Source organism: Macaca thibetana, chromosome 7, assembly GCF_024542745.1.
Source record: "Macaca thibetana thibetana isolate TM-01 chromosome 7, ASM2454274v1, whole genome shotgun sequence".
Lineage (NCBI taxonomy): Eukaryota > Metazoa > Chordata > Mammalia > Primates > Cercopithecidae > Macaca > Macaca thibetana.
Genome location: NC_065584.1, coordinates 124,193,743 through 124,218,256, shown reverse-complemented (window position 1 = coordinate 124,218,256; position 24,514 = coordinate 124,193,743). Strand labels below are relative to the sequence as shown.

The 24,514-nt window shown below is 40.0% G+C and overlaps 1 protein-coding gene across 1 annotated transcript in view; it reads left to right on the top strand.

Moving 5' to 3' along the window:
- The window catches only part of GPR176 (G protein-coupled receptor 176), a 120,155-nt gene that overhangs the window by 88,864 nt on the left and 6,777 nt on the right, over window positions 1-24,514 (top strand). Inside the window, exon 2 of the mRNA XM_050800149.1 lies at window positions 22,794-23,046. Coding sequence (XP_050656106.1) covers window positions 22,794-23,046 — 253 coding nt within the window. The remainder of the gene's footprint in view (window positions 1-22,793; window positions 23,047-24,514) is intronic.

Here is a 24,514-nt window from a genome sequence, read left to right as displayed (position 1 = left end):
GCTGACTGAATGGACCTTCTTCGGCCAAGGGGACCCAAGAGTAACCTTGAAAACTGACTGACTACTTGGCTGCACAGTGGAATAGAAGAAGATGGGGCATGCTTCATTATGCCCCCTCCTTCGTTAATTTCTATTAGACTTTCTTCTCTAAGGGCTGAACAGAAACTAACCCTTTCAAAAGACTCCACGCTGATATCAACTAACCACCTCATGCTGCCCCTCCTTTTTTGCCTGCTAAGAGACCACTGACCATGAAGTGGCTCTGGCCAGTCTGGAGAGGGCACAGTAAAGGCCTACGTGTCCTCTGCTTCACCTTTTGACAGCAGAGGGCTGAAAACTCCACACTCAGATCATGCTAATGCTGCTATTTTTGTCACATGAGACCCATGAAGGAGTGTGAAGCTCAACTGCATGTGTGTACATGTCTCCTTTCGTATATCTTCATGCTCCTCCTATAGCTTGTTGAATATGTATATTTGAGCACATCATTTAGTATAAATTCCTGTTCCTTTTTTTCCCCTCCCTTGAAGTATCTGTTTTTAGCATAGCCTCCAGCCTGTCAAAATGGCACCCTGAAGGCTTCAACCCTTTGTGAGAAATAAAGCTCCCCTTTCCAGATTTATGAACCTCATCATTCTTCAGTTGACACCACCCAAAACATATAAGGATGCTTATATCTTCATACCCTTTAATACTTGATCATATTATTATTATTGTTATTCTGCCAAGCAATGGTGGAAAGTAGGTTCGCCTTTTGGTTTTAGTTTGCGTTTTTCCCATTCCGTTAGGATATACTGTGTCAGTGGTCAGGGTTCTTCCTTGGAGGCTGACCCTGACGGCGTCTTTGGGACTGTTTTCAGGCCCCTTCTGGCTTCTGTTTTCTCCAGGCAAGAGCTGAAGAAGCAGCTTCAATGAGCAGTATGGATTTTAATCATAGGAGCTGATGTGTGCTGTATGAATTTAAAATAATCAAAAGATGGGTTTCAAGCAAATGGCATTTGGCATTTGAAAAGGTTACAGGAATGTAGAGGAAAGAATAGCTAATGTGTGTTCACAGTTCCTAGGGGCATTGTGGCTTTGCCCAGCTCTGCAGTGGTCATCTTGCTGTGCCCTGCACACTGCAGAACCTGCAGGAGCCCCCTGTAGGTGGGGAGGACCTTCTACTCAGCTATCCATATTTCTCTGTGGTCCCCCTTTCCTGAGGTTTTTGTGACTTTTAAGCACCCCTGGAGTCCTGTCTTTACTCCAGTTGGAAACCTCTCAACCTTGTTCCAGAGGTGGACCCCTTTTCAGTGTGCTTTGCTGAGTTGTGAATGGGTTTTTCTAGAAGTGATTTTCCATTTCTACTTCTAGCCTTCACTGTCAATTCCCTCATCTGCTGCCCTGCTCCAGCTTGCCCAGATGGCATATCTCTTGGGGATTTGTTTGTTGTGGATGGAAGCTTTCCTCTGAGGCATAAGCTTCGTTTTGTTTCCCTCTCCTGCCACACTGTCCTTCTCATCCTGCATGCTATGAAATAGGCATCCCAGAGCAATGCATGCTCACACCCTGTTAGGGGTTCTTCCCCCATAACAGCAGTGAGTATGATCTGAGAGACAGGGCTCTGAGGTAAGAGGACCTGCTTGACTTACTTGGACCTGTTGCTGCACTTATGGTGGACTCAGAGAACCATCCAAACCTGAACCGGCTGGATTACTTTTCAGAAATGTTATAGTAATGCATTTAGAAAAGCATATGCCCTAAAAATGATGCCTCATCCATGAAGCACTGGGTACTGGCCACAGGACTACTCCTTCTGGGTCTCCGTCAAGGTTCTCACCCACTGATTGGCAAACATCAGTGAGATGTGATAGCACCTGCTGCAGGCAGGAATTTTTTGGGAAAAGCCTCTATAAATATTGCTGGTGGAAATGAGAAATCAATATCATAGATAGAAAAACACCAGACAAGAAGCTTATGTATAAAACAATGATTTTGTTTATAATGGCAAAAACCCACGAACAAAGCGAGTGCCCATTTGTAGGACAAAGACTGAATAAATTGTGATATATTCATACCATGGAATAGGGAGATTTTTCCCATTATGTAATACATATATATAAAATAAAATTATACTTTTACAAAATAAATAATAATACCATATGTCTGTAAATATAATGTAAATGCTTATGTGTGATGAAATAATGAGAATGGAGAAAGGTATTTTAACATTATATATATAAGAAGATGGTGTCCACAAAGAAGAGCATGTAAATGCTGTGTAAATGATAGGCCACTTTCATAAAATTAAGTATGTAAGTGTATATATTCACAAAGACATGTATGAAAATGTGATGTCCAGAATATTTACCATGCTTTTCTTAAGATGGTGGGATTTCAGGTAATTTTTCTTTCTTCCTATACTTTTCTAAACCTTTTTTCTTTTCTTGAAACAGACTCTTACTCTGTTGCCCAGGCTGGAGTGCAGTGATTGCGGTTCACTGTAGCCTTGACCTCCTGGGCTCAAGTGATCCTCCTATCTCAGCCTCTCAAGTAACTGGGACTACAGGCATGTGCCACCACACGTGGATAATTTTTCTTTATTTTTTATAGAGACAGGGTCTGCCTATGTTGCCTAGGCTGGTCTCAAATTCCTGGACCCAAGTGATCCTCCCACCTTGGCCTCCCAAAGTGCTGAGATTACATGCATGAGCCACCACATCCAGCCTGAACCATTATAACAGTAAACATGTGTTAGTTTAAAAAAATTCAGGAAGAAACTAAAACTATTTTTATTGTGAAAAAGCAGAGAGGTAGAGGGATGAAATGTTGAGCTTGTGGATATGTAGCTCAGCATCTTATTTCTGGGCTCCCCTCAAACTTGGAATCCAAGTAGGATTCTACATAACTAGTAAGCATGGAGCTAGTGGAAATATGCTTCCCAATGTTCATTTGCTTTTTCATTTTTTTCCAGTTAACAAATGCATGTTTAATATTCATGATTACCAGATACTGTTCTAGACATTGGAACTATAGTGGTAAAATACCTGATGAGAGCCCTACCTTCATAAAGCTTACAGTTTAGTGGAGAGTGGCACAGATAGTTGACTAATCCTCAGTATAATAAGTGCTACAAACAAGAAGTAATCAGTATGATGAGAACTGATGCCAGGAAGGCCTGATTTGGATTGGTGGTTCTGGTGGTGAGGGATGGTTTCTTGGAAGAAGACCTGAGAAGTGAGGTCAACTTAGTGAGGATGAGGTAGAGGACAGGAGGAACGGTTGTTTGGGAGTCTGGGAAGCCTCCTTTGTTACTCAGTTTGCATTACTGTAAAATAATACCTCAGACTAGGTAATTTATAAAGAAAAGAGGTTTATTTGGCTCACAGTTCTGCAGGCTGTACATGAAGCATTGTGCCAGCATCTGCTTCTGGCAAGGGCCTCAGGAAGCTTGCCATCATGGCAGAAGGTGAAGGGGAACCAGCCAGCATGTCACATGGCAAGACACAGAGCCAGAGAGAGAGAAGCAAGTGCCAGGCTCTTTCAAACAACCAATTCTTGTGTGAACCACCAGAGTGAGAACTCACTCATTACCACGGGGATGGCACTGGACCATTCATAAGGGATCCACCTCCATGACTCAAACATCTCCTACTAGGAACCACTTCTAACAATGAAGGTCACATTTCAACATGAGATTTGGAGGGGACATGCATCCAAACCATATCAGCCCCCCAGGCAGAGGAGAGCTTTGAAGTTTTAGGGATTCAAATGAAGGCCCATGGGGCTGCTACTCTCCCTTGTCTGTAGGATAGCAGTACTCTAGGGCACGCCATTCACATTCAAAGTCATAGACTTGTCATCTATTACAAGGAACAGGAAGGGACAGCTTTCCTAATTCTCACAGTGTAGTGGTGGGCAGGCTAGACTTTTGGGTTTTGCCTTTACAAACAATGGGAAGGCAATGGAACTTTCAAGAAGGGGAGTGTTGTTCCTAATTGCTGTTAAAATGGTTGGTCTGGTTGTGGTGTGGAGAGTGCGTTAGATGGGCTGGAGGAGCAGTGTGGGGAGACCAGTGAGGAGCTGCAGCAGTGGAGGTGAAGGGTGACAGGCCAGAGTGGTGCTGGTGGGGATAGAGAGAAGCAGCTGCACTATGCATTCATTCTGTAGGTAGAGTTGACAGGACTAAATATCGCATTGGATGTGGGGCTGAGTGATAAGAAGGTAGCAAGGATTCCCATGTTTCTAACATGAGCAACCAGGGGGATGGAGATGCCATTTTCTGAGATGGATAATATTGGTGGAGGAGGAGTTTTGGGAAAGGTCAAGTGCTTAGGTTGGACATGTTAAGTCCAAGATACTTGTGAGAGTCCAAAATAAAGAAGTCAGGTGGGTGTATGGATATCTGGTTGGCTTATATATATTTGGGTCTGTAGCTCAGATAAGAGGTAAAGTCAAACAATATACATGGAAGCTATTAAAATTTCACCTAAAATAGTTTAAAGAAGAGGATAGCATGAGAAGGGTCAAGACTGGGGCCTGATGAAGGAAGAGAAGCTAGCAAAAAGTACTGAGAAATGGCCAAAGTAGTAGCAGGGAAACCAGAAGAGCATACTCTGGACATAAGTGTTGTTGGAAGTTTCTAATGTCCAACTGGGAACAGACCAAGGCCTTTGAATAATCTGGTTAAGGTCATCCCATAGGGTAAAGGTAAATGCTACCATCCTTGAGTCCTTACTGTCATTCCATAGGCCTAGCCCTCAGTGTTAGTGACTGATGTGCCTTGACTATGGCTTTTGTGGTCTTTCCAACAGCTACTTATCAGGGAAAATCACTGTTGGACAGTCAAGGAGCTACATTTTCTGATTTCATTAATTTTACTGATGAAAAGAAATTAAGCTGATAAAATTATTTTAAGGACTGTTAATTGGGTTTTGGTGTTCTTTACATTTCTTAGAAAGTCAGAGAATTAAAAGGAGATTTACTCTCAAGAGTTCAAAGAGCTTAAAGTTTATGTGATTTTTAAAAATTTTTTGTCTCAAAGGAAGGGTAAGTAAAATCTGACACTCTGAAAAAACATTATTTTGTGGTTGCTCAGTGACTACTGTGATGCCTTTTGTGACTTAGAAATAAGTCTCACTAATTTATAGTTACATGATCAGCAAAATAAAGTTCACACATAATAATGCTTATGTGGTATTATATTTAACACGTAATGAGTAAGGCAGTGTTTGGCACTTTTTGTATATCTCATTTAATACAACAGCTCTAAAAGGTAAATTTTATCATTTTCATTCTGAAGATGAAAGAAGTAAGAGTCTATGCAAAGTGTCTAAGTGGTAGACCTCCACACATAGCAGCTTAAAGCAACAGTTATTATCTCTCATAATTTCTGTAGATAAGGAATTTAGGAACAGCTTAGCTGGGTATTTCTGGGTCAAGGTCTCTCATAAGATTGCATCAAGATGTTGGCCAGAACCGTGGCCACCTGAAGGCATGAGTGGGGCTGGAGGATCTACTTCCAAGTTGGTGCATTCACATGGCTGTTGGCAGGAGGCCCCAGTTCCTTACCACATGAGCCTCTTCATAGGACTGCTTGGGTTTCCTCAAGACATGTCAGTTGGCCTTCCCCAGAGCAAGTGATTCAAAAGAGATGAGGACAGAAGTAGCAATGTCTTTTATGACCTAGCCTTGGAAATCTCACAGACACTTCTGTCATGTCCTGTTGTTCATACAAGTCGACTTCATTGACTATGGGAGAGGCCCACACAGGGATGTGAAGATCATTGACCATCTCAGAGGCTGATGAAGAGGGGCTTACGATATTTGCTTTTGCCAGAACTCTTAACAGTTAGCAAAAATAGCTGTTCTTTCTGTTACATAAGACTTACATAATCTTATCTGGAAACAAGAAAAGTGTAGATAACTTTTCGAGGCTCCTTCCATCCATATATGAGTATATAAAATCTGTTTGGTGTTGTAGATTATGTTCTTACCCCTATTAAAAAATTTCAGAGTTCTTATACTGGAAAAATAAAGAGTTGCAGCATGTCACTGATCTTTGCATATATGCTCACTTTTGTTTCCTTAGTTAGGGTAATATTAAAATTTATTGGCTAATATTTATTATCCAGTGATCAGACTTCAGCCGTGGTATTTGCATACTTAAACCTTTACAAGAATAACACCAAGGGCAAGACTAATGGAAACTGTGGCTTAATGAAAATGACCAGATTTTGTATTTTATCTTATTTGCTTCATCCACATTGAGTCAGTGATATTGATTGCACCATGAAAGCCAGTATTTTACAAACTTAGAAAGTAGAAAATCGATCTTTCCCAGGATAGAAAATTCTTTCCCCTGTGTTTTGTTTCATAATGAGAAAATAAGAGGTGACATCTCCTCACTGATCTTACTGCTTTACACAGGCTAATAGCATTTTCGAAATTGCATTTTTTTGAACCAGCAGGAAAATTACATGGTAAATAACTCAATGTTATTCAAATCAACTAATATTAGAGTGAAAATGCAGAAATTGGAAACTGATTATTCATGGAATGCTAAAATATTAGGTGAATTCTCCTCTGCGTATCTGTGTCACTGTGGCCATCACCATCATGAATCTTGGATGCTTAGAAAATGTTACAAAGCAAAGAAACCTTTGTCCAGTTTTCAGCAACGTGACTAATGAAGATTCAGGCACAGAAAGTCTCCGTTGCTTAAAGTCACTGGGAAATACACATACAAAATAGCTCTTAGCATGGGGAGAGAAATGGAACTGAAATAAGTCTCCCTATTGTTTTGCTCTCTATTTCTGCCCTCTTCTCTTCCACTCTCTCCATGTTTACTTGAGGGAGGGCTGAAGAAGAAAAGAGAGAAAAGCAAGTATTAGGATTTGCTTTCCAAAAGGTGTTGTTTCTGCCCACCCACATGCACTTCATTACAGACAAGTACTTCCAAAATCATGTTACATCTGCAAGGCCCTTACATACGCTTTGCCAGTTTAGTTCTTACCTCAAAAGCAATCATAGATAATTCTGCTAGAATTATATATATTATTATAGATATTATTCTGGGTCTAGAATCATAGATATTCTGGGTCTAGACCAGAGTGTCTTAGTTATCAAGCTCCTTCCATGTTACCAATGTGCCAATCTGTTATTTTGTTTACTTTGCCCCTCTCCCTCCTTCCTACAGAGCTCGTGGCTCCCAGCATTCTGTTTGAGCATTTATTCCATTCTCTTATTGAGCTGGCTGGCTCTCATGGCCTGTGTGCTATAACTCATTCTTTCAGGTCAGAAGAAGGTTAAGTGTTCTATTCTTGACCTTGCTGTGACCTTCAGATCCATCATTTCCTTCCAGAGCCTTCCATGTCTTGGCCAGCTATCTCCGGCCTCATCCTGGATCTGGCTACCCCCAGCTCTTGCCCCATCTGCTATTCTGGCTCTCACAGCTCCTCACTGCACAAACACTCCTCTCCTGCTGGCCTTCTCCTTCCTTGCAGGGAGAGGAGAGAGTGGTGAAGGACACAGAAGGGGTCTGCTCTAGAGAAACTGAACCTCCTCAGTAGTGGGAGAGTGTCCCAAAATCTGTTAGAAGAATTGGAATGCCATTTCTAGTTCCTTCCCCTTAGGCCTCTCCTTTTTCTCCTGCCTTGCCTCCTAAATTCAGCTATAGAAAAATGAATGACATTTTCAGCTTTTAATTAATGTCATTGTCAGATTGTGTCAGATCGTAAGGAGTAAGAAGCTCTCATTTCCAAAATCTTATTTCTCCAGTTCACATCAGCTATGCTGGGTCCCAGTAGACTGAAGCAGGATCAGGCTCACTTTCCTTTCTTAGTCCTCTAATTATCTTACCCTTGGGGTCTTTGGAAATATTGCCAACATAATTTTTCCTTTTGGACTGCATAATTATAGTTACTGGAACAGAGGAAGTAGAATAGAGTGCATGAGTATTCCCTGAACGTTCACTAGACTAATTACAGTGTAGTGTGATGTATCATTGTTGAATACATCTCTCTAAGCAGCTCTGACACTGTGTGTTGGCAATGGGAAGATAGTAAACATTCAGCTTGTTGGTTGAAGGTAGTTATCGTCAGTAGGTATACTTATAAAAGTGAGTACACAGGAAAAAAATGATGATTCCATTGTTATATTAAACTTCAAGTTTTAATGTATTCATCTGTTTAGGTCTTTATGAAGCAACCCCTAGATATAAAACCATGTCTGTTGCTTATGAGGGTTGACAGAGTTTTCAGATAAGGTTCTTTTCAGGCTTCATAATCTTACAATAAGCAAGGGGAGAAATAACCCAGGAAGCCTAAGTGCAAGATGAACGGTACAGAAGATACGGACCCTGCTTTCCCAGGCTTTAAAGATTGCATGAGTAATTTGATATGGGCAAGAACCTCTTAGTAAGATGGCCTGTGTGGTAGATATTTCACGTCCACTCCATCAAGCGTGGCTTGTTCGGATGGCCATCCAAAGGGAGCATGCTTAACAATGGGTAGAAGTAGGTAAAACTTTTCCTTCTTTTCCCTGGAAGTTTTCTCCATGTACCTATGGAAAGGGAAGTAGGGAAGTAGGGAAGTGGAACCTGTTGCTATTAAAGGGTTTCAACACTGCCACAGCTAAGTGGGGTCCATGATTTCAAGACTCTTGCTTTTCAGAGAATAATGTACTTCTCAAGGAGGTTAATAGACCTAATGTGAGCGACCAGAGAGAAGGTATCTTGTGAAGCCATGAAAGTTTTCCAGTTGATTTATATGGAAAATATTCAAGTCACTGAAAATATAAGGAGAAGAGTTAACAATTCAGATTCTGACTGTATTTTTCTTCTTACTTTATGTCTCTGTATCTGTCTTGCTGTGTGTTGAAAGACGTGAATGACTAATTTCAGGGGCTTTGTGAATTCCATGAGAGAGCCCCAAGGATGGGGCAGACTTGACTGTGGTCGCTGAAATAGTTTTGTTTTGATCATGCTATACAGTTTGCCTTACCCTTTGGGATACCATTCTTGCTAAAAGATATGTGCATTTATTATAGACTCACCTAAAATCCATTGTGTGTGGCCTCACAGGAGCTGACTGGATGAGGCTATTGTTGGAGTATCTTTATATATATTTTGTAATATAGAGTTACAAAAGTGAATCTTGCTAATATTTTATCTGCATTCTTCTTTGAGAACAAGTATTCTGAGAAGAAACCATCCATGGTTAGAGTGGGAATATATATTTCTTAAGATGCTTTTCATTCAAAGTAATTGTTTAATATTCACCATGACTTTTAATGAACTTACTACATAGCTTCTTCCTGTGAATTCAACTCCTGCTTAGTTTGAACTTTCTGCATCATTTCAGAAAAAATCCTCTGGAATCAAATGAATTGTAGCTAAAATAACATGATTTTCTCATGCCAATAGCAATCAGCTTAAACTGAGTTGGGCAGGTATTAGTTTAATCATAAGTTACAGCAAACTGACACTTCTTTAGTGAGGAAGAGGCTCAAACCTTTATAGACTGGGAGGTAGAGCAAATTGTACTGAACACCGCGAGGCATAGCCCTATGGCTGCAAGCTGATTTTCCCCTACATTCTTTGGCCATAATTCTGCTACCAGTACCAGTAGCATAATTCTGCTACCAGTAGCAAAAATCCCGAAATAAAAAAATTTCTTATCACCCAGTCAGCACTGACTCTCTGGTCACTTAGAAAATGTTATCTGCGTAGTTTCAAGAACAACATTGTTAAAAATCAAAATAAGATAGAATCCTTTTTAGAGCTATTTAGAACTTTTTATAAGTATTTGCTTTGGAAGTGTGAACTTTGAAACTCAGTTGTTTAATGTTGGTTCCCCACCCTCCATCATACTTCCTGGTCCATAGAGCTTCACAGTCCCTTGTTTTGAACTCTCCAGGTATCATTTGACTTCTCTACACTGAGGAGTTCTGTATTCCTATCTTGTCTTTCCCTCGCTGTCTCTCTTACTCTTTCTCATTCTCTTTGGAGGTTTTGCTTGGGTAGCAGCTTTAAGGACTCAGAGAAAAACATGAATTTGACCTTTAAATTTCCAGGGTTATCCTATTCCATCACAATGCTGCAACGTTAGTTAGTAGGTGTGCGGGTAACCAGGGGTTATATCTTAAAGGGTGTTGTATGATGTTGAGAAGTTTAAACTTGTTTTTTTCTTTAATGGCAGTAGGGAACCATTGAATGCCTTTAGTGAAATCAATCAAGTTACTTTTGTACCTCTACTATTCTTTAATATGGATTTAATTTGTTAATCTCACAAATAATGAATATTCTCTGGCAATATTTATTTATTTACAAATAATGAATACATAACCAACTCTTTTCAAAAATAAGTGTCATAGTGAAACTACATTTGAATTATACTTAAAAAAATAGAGCAATGCCCTCAGATATTCAGGAATGCTTTCACTGCTTTCTAGTTATGGTGGCAAAAAATGGAATAGTTTTTTTCCATCTTGGTTAAAAATTTTAGTTCCTCATCCTGTGAGCCTAAATGCACAAGGGTGCTTGCTGGCTACCTATTGGGAACATGTCTTGGATTGATTAATATTTTTCAAAGCTTTTTTTTTTTTTTTTTTTTTTTAGGCAGGATCCTGCTCTCTTATCAAGGCTGAAGTCCAGTGGTGGGATCATAGCTCACTGTAGCCTCCAACCCCTGGGCTCAGGTGATCCTACTGCCTCTGCCTCCTAAGAGGCTGGGACTACAGGTGCATGCCACCACACCAGGCTAAGCTCTCTTATTTTTTATTTTTATTTTTTGTAGAGATGAGGTCTTGCTATGTTGACCACGTGGGTCTCGAACTCCTGGCCTCAAGCAATCCTCCTGCCTTGGCTTCCCAAAGTGCTGGGATTACAGGTGTGAGCCACCACACCTGGCTAGTTGTTGTTTTTTATTAAACAAGTAACCAAGTATAGTTAGAATCATTGTTTTATTATTTGTAATATATCCTTGGTCAGATAACATTTTAGAAAACTCTTTTCATAATGATGAAATAATCTCATGGCTGTTTCAAGCTGTCTAGCTAAGTGAGTTTAAAACACTGTCAGCCAGTTATCATTACTTTGAGATTTTTACTTTTTCTTAATGAAACAATGCCAAGGTCATTGATATCTTTTTTGATTTTTGTAACCTTGTGTGGTTTTAAATTCATATTGGCATTCTATTAAGGCGTATCGTGTTTGTGTGCTGCTGCAAGAATTCTGTGAGGCATTTTATTTTGTTGTTGCTTTTAAAAAATATTTTTCATTGACAAAAATGGTATATATCTGTGTTATACAACATGTATTTTGAAATATGTATACAATGTGGAGTAGCTAAATCAAGGTAATTGACATGTGCATTATCTCACATTTTTATTTGTGCTGAGAACACTTAAAATCTACATTTTAAAGCAGTTTTAAGTGTATAATATATTGCTTACTGTAGTCACCATGTTGTACAGTAGACCTCTTGAACTTATTTCTCCTAACAGAAAGTTTGTGTCCTTTGACCAGTATCTCCCCAATGCTTCGTCCTACTGGCAGCGCATTCTACACTCTGCTTCTATAATTCCGGCTGTTTTAGAATTCACATGTAAATGTGATCATGTGGTCTTTGTCTTTCTGTTCCTAGCTTATTTCACATAATATAATCTCCTCCAGGTTCATCTGTGTTATTGCAAATGACAGGATTTCCTCCTTTTCTTAAGGCTGCAGTATTCTGTTGTGTATATATACCATTCGTCCATTTATCCATTCATCCTTTGACAGACAGACAGGTTGATTCCATATCTTGGTGATCAGCAATGATGCTGCAATGGGCATGGGAGTGCAGATATCTCTTTAAGATACTGATTTCATTTCCTTTGGATATATACCCAGTAGTGGGATTGCTGAATCATATGATAGTTCTCTTGTTACTTTTTTGAGGAACCTCCCTGGTGTTTATTATAATGGCTGTATTAATTTACATCATCTGTGGGGTATATTGAATGTTTTATAGTAGACTTCATAGATACTAGAAGCAGGACCTATCTGGAGAAGGGATATCCTTAATCTGAGATGTTTCATGTTTGCTTTGAGTCAAGGTTGGACATTCTTGGAAAAGCAGGCCTCACAGTGGTTCCTGCCCTCTCTGCTAGAGAGAAAGAAAGGCTTTTGTGAAGCCACTGAATCCAGATGACAGCAAGGAGGAGAGAGGCAAGTTATGTCTACAGGTCTGAAGAAGAGCACTGAGTTTGCCATAGTCGCCCAAACTCCATGGTCCCGGGGCACCCATTCTGACCACATGAGACAATCTGATGTGATTCTGCCCGAGGAGCACCACTCAAGGGGCCTTCACAGGGCAAACCTGGGTGATTCTCCCTTGGGAGACCTCAGTGTCCCATTTGGAAGCTGGGGCCAGTCAGTCCTACCATGTCACATTCCTAGCTGCTAACCAAGGCCCTCGGTCTCCCTTCTGAGCTCTCCCCTTCTGTCTCCTCTACACACAGCTCCATGTTCCTTTTCCTCTGGCCAAACCTCTCTCTTTTTCTCTCTTTCAGACCTTTTCTTGGTTCCCTCTGAAACCTTCATGTAAATAATAGTAACAGTAGTGTATAACATTTAAACAGCACATACTATTCACAAGAAGCAGTTCTAAGCACTGTACATATATTACTGTATTGACTAATTTAGCCCTCACAATGCCTCTTGCACATAGACTTTGTTATTACATTCACATTATAGATGATGACACTGAAGCACAGAGAAGTTAATTTACCCATAATCACATAGCTGGTAAGTGATAGAGCTTGGTACTGAGTCTGGGAGTTGGGTTTCAGGATCTGTGTCCTTAGTTATTAAAATATCCTGCATCTCCCTAGGATAAAAATTTCACTACAAACTTAACCTTTCTCAGAATGATCTGTCAACCATCTTGTCTTTTATTTGCTCACAAAAATGCAACAAAGTACTAATGTATGCTTGGCCAGCCACTTAGAACACTTCTATAGCCAGGTAGTATAACCTCCCACAGAAAAACAACCCCCATAAACTATGAGCTCATAATTGAATGTTAGGAACCATCTGAGAAAAACCAGAAAGGACAGCAAGCCGACCCAACAGATGGCAAAATTAATCCTTCTAGAACTAGATACAACAGGATAATCTGAAAGAAAACATAAGCATTTAAAAATGATTACAGATTAACGAAGGACTGGAAGCCATAGAAAATTGAATACTAGGAATAAAGAACAGGCCAATTGAAGTAGATGCAAACACAAATTTTAAATAAAAGAGGGGATGATATGATTACTTCCAGATGAATAGAGAATGGATTAAAAATGGAAGGTAAACTTGAGAAATATCACCCAGTTTTCAGAAGAGGATGAATTGGTGGAAAATAAGAATGAGTGGTTAAGATATAATCAATAGAATGAGGTCTAACATAAGTCTAACAAGAAATCCAGAAAAAGAGAATAAAGAGAAAGAGGTAGGATAAAATTCAAAGAGGCAATGGATGAAAATTTTCTAGAACTAGAAAGACATAAATCCTAGGATAGAGGAAACATGCACAGTTGCAAACATTTTAGTGAGGCTGCAGAACTTTTAGTGAGCATTTGGGGAAACCAACTTTCTCACATGCCATTTGTGGAGAGTCCTTTGGTAATATATATTAACAATGTGCAAGCTGTTTAACCCAGAAATTCTGCTTCTAGTAATTTATCCCTAGTAAGTATTCAGTTCAATTCCCAAAGATTATACATATAAGGATGTTGATCTCAGCGTTGTATAATAATGAAATATTGGAAACAGTTTTAAAAAACCATCAATATACAATAGATAAAATGAATTAGGGCATGACCATGAAAGCACTGTTGCCTTTATGTAGCTATTAAAATGATGATAAAAGACATCAAACCATAATCCTAACCAATGTGTGCGTGCACGCATACACACACACACCCCTAGACACATCATATTTAACTACCTAGACACATGATATTTAAACTGCTGTAAACCAAAGAGAAAATCTTTTTTTTTTTTTTTTTTTTTTGAGACGGAGTCTCGCTGTGTCGCCCAGGCTGGAGTGCAGTGGCCGGATCTCAGCTCACTGCAAGCTCTGCCTCCCGGGTTTTTACGCCATTCTCCTGCCTCAGCCTCCCGAGTAGCCGGGACTACAGGCGCCCGCCACCTCGCCTGGCTAGTTTTTTGTATTTTTTAGTAGAGACGGGGTTTCACCGTGTTAGCCAGGATGGTCTCGAACTCCTGACCTCGTGATCCGCCCGTCTCGGCCTCCCAAAGTGCTGGGATTACAGGCTTGAGCCACCGCGACCGGCCCAAAGAGAAAATCTTGAAGGAAGGTAGAGAAAAAAAAAAAAGACACATTATACACAGAGAAGCAAAGGTAAGAGTCAGGAAACTTCTTATCAGGAACTGCAATCCAGAAGACAATGGAGTGACATCTTTCAACTGCTGGGGGAAGAAACCCTCTCAACTCAGAAAATTATCCTCAGCAAAAATACTCTTTCAAAAATGAAGAAAAAAGAAAGACATTTTTCAGACAACCAAAAAGAGAGGAAATTCATTACCAGCAGACCTGTACTACAAGAAATGCTCAGGGACATTCCTTAGTTGGAGGAATATGAAACCAGACAGAAACTTCTATCTACACAAAGAAATCAAGATCTCCAGAAATGATTGAAATGGAAGTAACTATAAAAGACTTTTTCTTATTTTTAATTACTCTAAACGTTAAATGACTGCTGACAGAAGAAATTGTAGCAATGTATGTTGAATTACAGTTTATATAAAAATAAAATGTATGACAATAAAAATGTAAGTATTCTAAATATACCAATTAAAAGACAGATTGTCAGATCAGTTCAAGAAGCTGAGAAGAGGCCCAGGCACGGTGGCTCATGCCTGTAATTCCAGCATTTTGGGAGGCGGAGGCAGGCTGATCACTTAAGACTAGGAGTTCAAGACAAGCCTGGGCAACATAGTAAGACCCTGTCTCTACAGAAATTAGCCAGGCATGGTGGTATGCACCTGTAGTCCCAGCCACTTGGGAGGCTGAGGCAGGAGGATCACTTGAGCCTGTGGGTAGCGGAGGTTGCAGTCAGCTGGGATCATGCCACTGCATTCCAGACTGGGCAACAGAGCAAAACCCCATCTCAAAAAAAAAACAAAGCTTAGAAGAGAGGAATTAGGAATATACTTGTATTAGTCAGGGTTCTCTAGTGGGACAGAACTAATAGGATAGATACATATATGAAGGTGAGTTTATTAGAAGAATTGACTCACACAATCACAAAGTGAAGTCCCACAATAGGCTGTCTGTTAAGCTGAGGAGCCAGGAAGCCAGTTCAAGTCCCAAAACCTCAAAAGTAGGGAAGCCAGTAGTGCAACCTTCAGTCTGTAGCCAAAGGTCCAAGAGCCCCTGGCAAATCACTGGTGTAAGTCCAAGAGTCCAAAAGCTGAAGAACGTGGATTCTGATATTTGAGGGCAGGAAGCATCCAGCACAGGAGAAAGATGGAGGCCAGAAGACTTAGCCAGTCTAGTCGTTCCACGTTTTTCTGCTTGCTTTTATTCTTACCATGCTGGCAGCTGATTAGATTGTGCCCACCCAGATTGAGGGTGGGTCTACCTTTCCCAGTCCACTGACTCAAATGTGAATCTCTGTTGGCAGCACCCTCACAGACACACCCAAAACCAGCACTTTGCATCCTTCAATCCAGTCAAGTTCACATTCAGTATTAACCATTACAATACTGTTATAAGATTCATATATTACATGTAAAGCAGTATAACAGTATTTGAATGTAGACGATAATTCATGATGTATGTTGTAAATATAGGGCAACCACTAAAACAGTTTAAAAGAAGTATAAATAATAAGCGAACAGTGGAGATAAAATGGAATCATAAAAAATATTTAGTCACACTGTGAGCATCCTAAATCTGAAAATACAAAACTGAAATGCTCCAAAATCTGAAATTTTTTTTTGTGTGTGAAATGGAGTCTCACTCTATCACCAGGCTGGAGTGCAGTGGCGCAATCTTGGCTCACTGCAACCTCTGCTTCCCAGGTTCAAGTGATTCTCCTGCCTCAGCCTCACGAGTAGCTGGGACTACAGGCACACGCCACCATGCCTAGCTAATTTTTATATTTTTAGTAGAGACGGGGTTTCATCATGTTGGACAAGATGGTCTCAATCTCTTGACCTCGTGATCCGCCTACCTTGGTCTCCCAAAATGCTGGGATTACAGGCGTGAGCCACTACACCCAGCCCAAAATCCGAAACTTTTTGAGCACCAACTTGATGCTCAAATGAAATGCTCATTGAAGCATTTTGGATTTTGGATTTTGGATTTTTGGATTTGAGATACTCAACTGGAAAATATAATGCAGATATTCCAAAATCTGAAAAAGTTTGAAATTTGAAACGCTTCTGATTCCATGCATTTTGGATAAGGGGTACTCAACCTGTAATCCTAAGTCAGAAAGATAAAAAGGAAAAAAGAACAGATGTGATACAAAAAGCTTATCCACTATGATCAAGTGGGCTTCATCCCTGGGATGCAAGGCTGGTTCAACATACGCAAATCAATAAATGTAATCCAGCATGTAAACAGAACTGAAGACAAAAACCACATGATTATCTCAATAGATGCAGAAAAAGGCCTTCGACAAAATTCAACAGCCTTCATGCTAAAAACTCTCAATAAATTACATATTGATGGGACATACCTCAAAATAATAGGAGCTATTTATGACAAACTCACAGCCAATATCACACGGAATAGGCAAAAACTGGAAGCATTCCCTTTGAAATCTGGCACAAGACAGGGATGCCCTCTCTCACCACTCCTATGCAACATAGTGTTGGAAGTTCTGGCCAGGGCAATCAGGCAGAAGAAAGAAATAAATGTATTCAGTTAGGAAAAGAGTAAGTCAAATTGTCCCTGTTTGCAGATGACATGATTGTATATTTGGAAAACCCCATCATCTCAGCCCAAAATCTCCTTAAGCTAATAAGCAACTTCAGCGAAGTCTCAGGATACAAAATCAATGTGCAAAATCACAAGCATTCCTATACACCAGGAACAGACAGAGAGCCAAATCATGAGTGAACTCCCATTCACAATTGCTTCAAAGAGAATAAAATACCTAGGAATCCAACTTACAAGGGATGTGAAGGACCTCTTCAAGGAGAACTACAGACCACTGCTCAATGAAATAAAAGACGACACAAACAAATGGAAGAACATTTCATGCTCATGGATAGGAAGAATCAATATCGTGAAAATGGCCATACTGGCCAAGGTAATTTATAGATTCAAATTCATCCCCATCAAGCTACCAATGACTTTCTTCACAGAATTGGAAAAACTACTTTAAAGTTCATATGGAACCATAAAAGAGCCCACATTGCCAAGACAATCCTAAGCCAAAAGAACAAAGCTGGAAGCATCACGCTACCTGACTTCAAACTATACAAGGCTACAGTAACCAAAACAGCATGGTGCTGGTACCAAAACCGAGATATAGACCAATGGAACGGAACAGAGCCCTCAGAAATAATACCACACATCTATAACCATCTGATCTTTGACAAACCTGACAAAAACAAGAAATAGGGAAAGGATTCCCTATTTAATAAATAGTGCTGGGAAAACTGGCTAGCCATATGTAGAGAGCTGAAACTAGATCCCTTCCTTACACCTTATACAAAAATTAATTCAAGATGGATTAAAGACTTAAATGTTAGACCTAAAACTATAAAAACCCTAGAAGAAATCCTAGGCAATACCATTCAGGACATAGGCATGGGCAAGGACTTCGTGACTAAAGCACCAAAAGCAATGGCAACAAAAGCCAAAATTGAAAAATGGGATCTGCCGGGCGCGGTGGCTCAAGCCTGTAATCCCAGCACTTTGGGAGGCCGAGACGGGCGGATCACGAGGTCAGGAGATCGAGACCATCCTGGCTAACACGGTGAAACCCCGTCTCTACTAAAAAATACAAAAAACTAGCCGGGCGAGGTGGCGGGCGCTTGTAGTCCCAGCTACTCGGGAGGCTGAGGCAGGAGAATGGCGTAAACCCGGGAGGCGGAGCTTGCAGTGAGCTGAGATCCGGCCACTGCACTCCAGCCTGGGTGACAGAGCGAGACTCCGTCTCAAAAAAAAAAAAAAAAAAAAAAAAAAAAAAAAAAAAAAAAAAAAAAAAAAGAAAAATGGGATCTAATTAAACTAAAGAGCTTCTGCACAGCAAAAGAAACTACCATCAGAGTGAGCAGGCAACCTACAGAATGGGAGAAAATTTTTGCAATCCACTCATCTGACAAAGGGCTAATATCCAGAATCTATAAAGAACTCAAATAAATTTACAAGATAAAAACAAACCAACCCATCAAAAAGTGGGCAAAGGATATGAACAGACACTTTTCAAAAGAAGACATTTATGCAGCCAACAGACACATGAAAAAATGCTCATCATCACTCACTGTCAGAGAAATGCAAATCAAAACCACAATGAGATACCATCTCACACCAGTTAGAATGGCAATCATTAAAAAGTTGGGAAACAGCAGGTGCTGGAGAGGATGTGGAGAAATAGGAACACTTTTACACTGTTGGTGGGACTGTAAACTAGTTCAACCATTGTGGAAGACAGTGTGGCGATTCCTCAAGGATCTAGAACTAGAAATACCATTTGACCCAGCCAACCCATTACTGGGTATATACCCAAAGGATTATAAATCATGCTGCTATAAAGACACATGCACATGTATGTTTATTGCGGCCCTATTCACAATAGCAAAGACCTGGAACCAACCCAAATGTCCATCAATGATAGACTGGAATAAGAAAATGTGGCACATATACATCATGGAATACTATGCAGCCATAAAAAAGGATGAGTTCATGTCCTTTGTAGGGACATGGATGAAGCTGGAAACCATCATTCTGAGCAAACTATCGCAAGGACAGAAAACCAAACACCACATGTCCTCATAGGTGGGAACTGAACAATGAGATCACTTGGACACAGGGTGGGGAACATCACACACCAGGGCCTGTCATGGGGTGGAGGGAGGAGGAGAGGGACAGCATTAGGAGATATACCTAATGTAAATGACTAGTTAATGGGTGCAGCAAACCAACATGGCACATGTATACATATGTAACAAACCTGCAGGTTGTGCACATGTACCCTAGAACTTAAAGTATAATAAAAAATAATAATAATAAAAAGCAAGAGCCAACTGTATGTTCTATATAAGAAAGCTAATTTATATATAAATGCATAGTTAGGTTAAAAGTCATTCCTGTTGTTACCTGGCATATTAATTAAAAGCCTTTCCTAATATGCCCTTCACACAGTTCTTTTAACCCAAGAGACTCTTCTTGGTTTCATTTTGGACTGCAAACTGAAGCAAAGAAGGCATTAAAAAATCCAGTAACACAAAGTAGTTGTCGCCTGGTTGTTTCTTCTATTATGGGGTTACTGTTACTTGTTTAAACTTCCCTCTTGCATCACAAGGTGTATACTGAGTGTAAAAGTTCCTTTGTAGGCTTTCTGACCCTTGTGGATCCACTTTGGCCTCTCTCTTGGCACAGTCTGTCATAGACTTTTCCTTGTAATTTAATATCACCTCCAGTTTGCATTAGCTTTTTTCAAGTTCTAGTTTTTAGAATATTCTGGGTGGTGTGTTATCTTTCTGTAAAAGCATGGCCATGGATCTTTTACTGCTTTAAGTCTGGGGAAGCTGGTAGTTTTCAAAGGGGTAATATGTCTTTTTTGCCAGGAGGATTCTCAGATGCACACGATTTCCCAATGCTCTTTTGGAGTATCTTTTTCATTTTAGTTGCTAGTCTCTTTAAAAGGCCAGAATTGTTGCTCTCAAAGATGCAAAGCCAATAAACCAGTTGAAAAGGACAACCAAAGCTAAAATTTTGCAGAGGCAAAATTTAGTTGGAAAAAGGTTCTTCATTATCAATCAAGCACGGTTTGTCAGAGTTGTGGTTAATTCACATGTTTTGGCTTCCAAATCCACTCTCTTTGACTATTATGTATACTACAGAAAGAGAAATCTTAATTTGCATTTTTTAACTTTTATTTTAAGTTCAGGGCTACATGTGCAGGATGTGCAGGTTTGTTACATAGGTACATATGTGTCATGGGGGTTTGTTGTACAGATTATTTCATCACTGAAGTCTTAAGCCTAGTATCCATTAGTTATTTTTCTTGAGGAATGACAGAGTTACAGCAGTCCCAGGGAGGGCAGACTTGTACCAATGTCACCACTCTCTACCTCTTATTTCCTTTTTGGTTGTATGGGCTGTGAGTATATCCTAATTGTGTTGCTGTGTCCATAGCTACGGCATTGGGTATTGTCATGGAATTCAACATTAGAAAGTATAATGGGAATACATAAGCAATTGGAATGGTTCCAGAACTTAGATCATTTCTAGGGGAGATTAGGTGACTTACAATGTGACCTCTAAAATAAAAAGTATATGGAGGTTGAAACTTTTGTTACTTAAATATATACTGAATTATCCTTACTTGGTATGCCTTGTAAAACGAAGGAGAATCTGAAGTGCTAATGAGGTTAAATAATCATATAGTTATCTTGCTGTGTTGCTGTGTGGGCATGCACGTGCACACACAAGCACACACACACACATATTTATTTTTAAATGCGTAGCCAATTGGGTATTGGGTATGGGTGCTTCTCTCCTGACATATTGGTCCAATTCAGGTTCTTTGAACCAAATGAGTCAGTTTTAAATGAGGAGAGAGAACGAGAGGAGAGGTTTAGAGAATGGAAAGAACACAGGATTCTTTAGCCTCAGGTTGTTAATAGCAGAAGAGATTAGGCTCTGGATGCTGCCTAGAGGCATATAAATAGATAGAAATAAAATGTGATTATAGCAGTCTCTGGTTTTAAAGAAATAACAGCATGAAAACAACTTTCCTCATTCATGAGCATGTAAATGCTAATATAACCCCTCGGCAGGCAGGCCTGCACACCTGAGGCCTGGTTCCCTGTGAGAGTCTGGGCATGGGGCTGTGGACTCTGTCTAAAAGTGGTTTAAAAGCAACTGTAGTCTGGGGGCCAGCTGGACCAATGTGCTCGTTACAGTTGCAGGTTCCCAGTGCCATATTTATGCACTTGTATCTGGTACAGTCATTCCGATGTATGGCGAGATTTGGGAACTGCTTGCTGACTTAGAGTATCTTTACATGACATACATACTACAAAAGACGTTCTCTTACCACAGGGATTTTGATTACTGTGTGTCTGCTTATTTTACAAATTCATTTCTTCAGCAAATATTTATCGAACGCCTACTCTGTGCCAGATACTGAGCTAGGCATGGAGTTATAACAGTGAACAAGATTGATACAGTTTTTCTTCATGAAATGGAGAGATAACAAGTCAACAAATGAATAATTGTGATGAGAACTATGAAAGATGCAATGGGATATGATAATGGAGCATAATGGAGGCAGGAGCAGTTAGTGTTTAAAATAAAATGATGGTTAGAGAAGGCTTTTCTGACAAGGCAGCATTTAAACTAAGACTGGGATTTAAAGTAATCAGCCATATGAACAACATCCCAAGCAGTATAAAAAAACATGTACAAAGGCACTGAGGCAGGATTAGCCCTGATGTGTTTCAGGAATGGATCAAAAGCTGGAGTGGCAGGAGCCCAGCAAGCCAGGGGAAGGAAGGTATGAGATTAGGCAGTAGGCATCAGAGTAGGCATCAGAGTCCCTTGAGGAACATGGTGGGGATTGAGAGGGGTATCAGAAGTTTATCTGGAAAAAGGAGTCTACAGCTGAGAGGAAACGCCTACTTTAGGACCTGAATTTGGGAGTCATTAGCATTTTGATGGAAAATTACCAGAATGGGTAGTCTAACGTAGGGAGAGGCTACTGAGAGAGGATAGAGGGGGCAGAGCTGTACCATGCTCTTCTGCAAAACCTGGTAAGAGTAGACTTGCAGCAGCCAAGGATAGGCGGAAGTGGGAGGGTGGAAGGAAAGCCAGGAGGTTGTAGGCCTGTGGAAGCCGCAGAGGACAATGCTCAAAGAGAGATGGTTGGTTGCATCACCGCTGCTGACGTCTAGAATGGTACTGTCCAGTATGGTGGTCACGAGCTGCCTGTGGCTATTGAAAGGTGACTAGTGCAAACTGAGATGTGCTGTCAGTGTAAAATAAAATGCACACTGGATTTTGAAGACTTAGTATAAAAACAAGAATGCAAAATATTAATTTTAAAGTAATCATATGTTGAAATATTTAGGATCTGTTGGGTTGAATAAAAAATATTAAAATTTCACCTGCTTCTCTTTACTATTTTAAAACGTGGCTACCAGAAATTTAAGATGACATGTGTGGCTTGCACTGTATTTCTATTGCAGAGTTTGGCAACGTGGAGGTCATTGGAAAACGTGATAAGAGCAGACTGCCTGGGATTAAGTAATAACTAACAAATTGTTTATATGCTGATGAGACTAAGCTATTGTTATAATACTATTTTGCCCAAAAGTAAATAGAGAATCTCACCACTAAAATTTTTTCTAGACTTATTGATATGTAAGTGATTTAATAATGTCACCTAATTGACATAATATATCATATAATATGTTAAATTTAAATTGTAATAGGATTTAAATTAAATCTTTTGAAATCAACTCTCAAATGTGGTTTTTTTTTTTTACATTTTTTAACCTGTATTTTTTTCCTTTTTATGGTTTTTAAATTTTTATTTAAATTATTTTATTTTCTTTCATATCTGGCCAGGAAACTTCATGGTGTTATGGTCAACTTGCCGCACAACCGTGTTCAAATCTGTCACCAACAGGTTCATTAAAAACCTGGCCTGCTCGGGGATTTGTGCCAGCCTGGTCTGTGTGCCCTTCGACATCATCCTCAGCACCAGTCCTCACTGTTGCTGGTGGATCTACACCATGCTCTTCTGCAAGGTCGTCAAATTTTTGCACAAAGTCTTCTGTTCTGTGACCATCCTCAGCTTCCCTGCTATTGCTTTGGACAGGTAAGATCAGGTAGCCAGGAGCTAACTTTCTTTTGAGTTGTATTAAAAAATTAGCATCATGAGGCAAATGAGTAGTCAGTGTTCCGTGTACTGCTTTTTAGTCTGCTTGTGATGAACAGAAAGAGAATAAATGTCCAAAACAGATGCCTCACAAAGGACAGGTTGATTTAGCAACAGCCAGGGAAAACAGAACCATTGAGAGAAGACCTGGGGGTGGGAGTTCCATGGTGAGGATGCTGGGGCGGAGCTGCTAGATCACGGTGTCACTTCAGCGTGGTTGCAGTTGGTGGTATTTGTGTTGTAATTTGCAGTAGATTTTTCATCTGATCGGTAACTCTGCAACGAGGGCTTTTTGATGCAGTATGGAACATCTCTGAAAGAAAAAGGGAATGATTCAGTGGTTATTTAACAAATGATTAGATGGTCCAATCATTTAACAAATGATTGGATCTGGCCAGGTAACACCAGAATTCCTCTGGAGGATTGATTTCCAAGGCTTCATATTGCAGTGGTGATTGCTTTCTCTTCACATCCTCTTTAAAAGGATGTTCATTTGGAAGTGAACCTTACCTCTCAGTTACTGCAATTCTACATAATTTGATCAATTTTATGAAAATTGTGTAAAGATCTCATAATCAGCAAATTCCTGCCTTTTTCTTTTCTAGCTAGTGCTTCATGAATACAGTTTAGATAATATATTCTAGAGAATTGAATTAAGTAAGCAAGCAAAAATTGAAAAGTATTTTATATCCATGAGTACTTTTGATTTCAAGATTAACAGAGAGGAAACATTGCTGAAGGGAATGTTCTGGCTGTTCTGATTTTATGCCCTATGTTAAAATTTAACTACATTTTAGATTAATGTGAAAATTTAGAACTCTTTGTCCATTCAAAACATAATACCTTAATGACCTGTGAGGGTATTGATTGTATAACTCACCTGTAGAGTCATTTCAGCCTCTCAGGCCAGGGACCCTGATTTCTTCAGCTGCCTGATGCTGTCTGCATGGAGGGACACAGAGTTACATGAAGCCCCCAGCATACTGGGAGAAGTCATTGCCGTTGTGGTTAAGAGAATGGATGTTGGAATAGAAGCCTGACTTTGAGTCCTGCCTACATAGGTTTCTAGCTGAGTGGCTTTGGGTAAAGTTGCTTAAACTTTCTGAGCCTCAGATTCCAGAGCAGTAGAAAGAATTAAGCGAATTATTTATGGCCTGTGTTAGGATGGGCTGCACCAATATTTGCCTCTCTTTCTCAGGCTTCCCTTCTGATGGCACATTCTTCCTTAGATATATTTCTGCAATCATGTTACCATCAAATCTTGCCAGGAGCAGCTACAGCTCTTTAGAAGGGACTGGAATCTCACCATCCATGGAGCCAAACAAGGCAGGTGACAAGTCAAGCCATAACAGGCCAGGTTGCAGTTGTGGCCTGTGAAGAGTGTGTCCACATTTCCGTTCATGGGGAT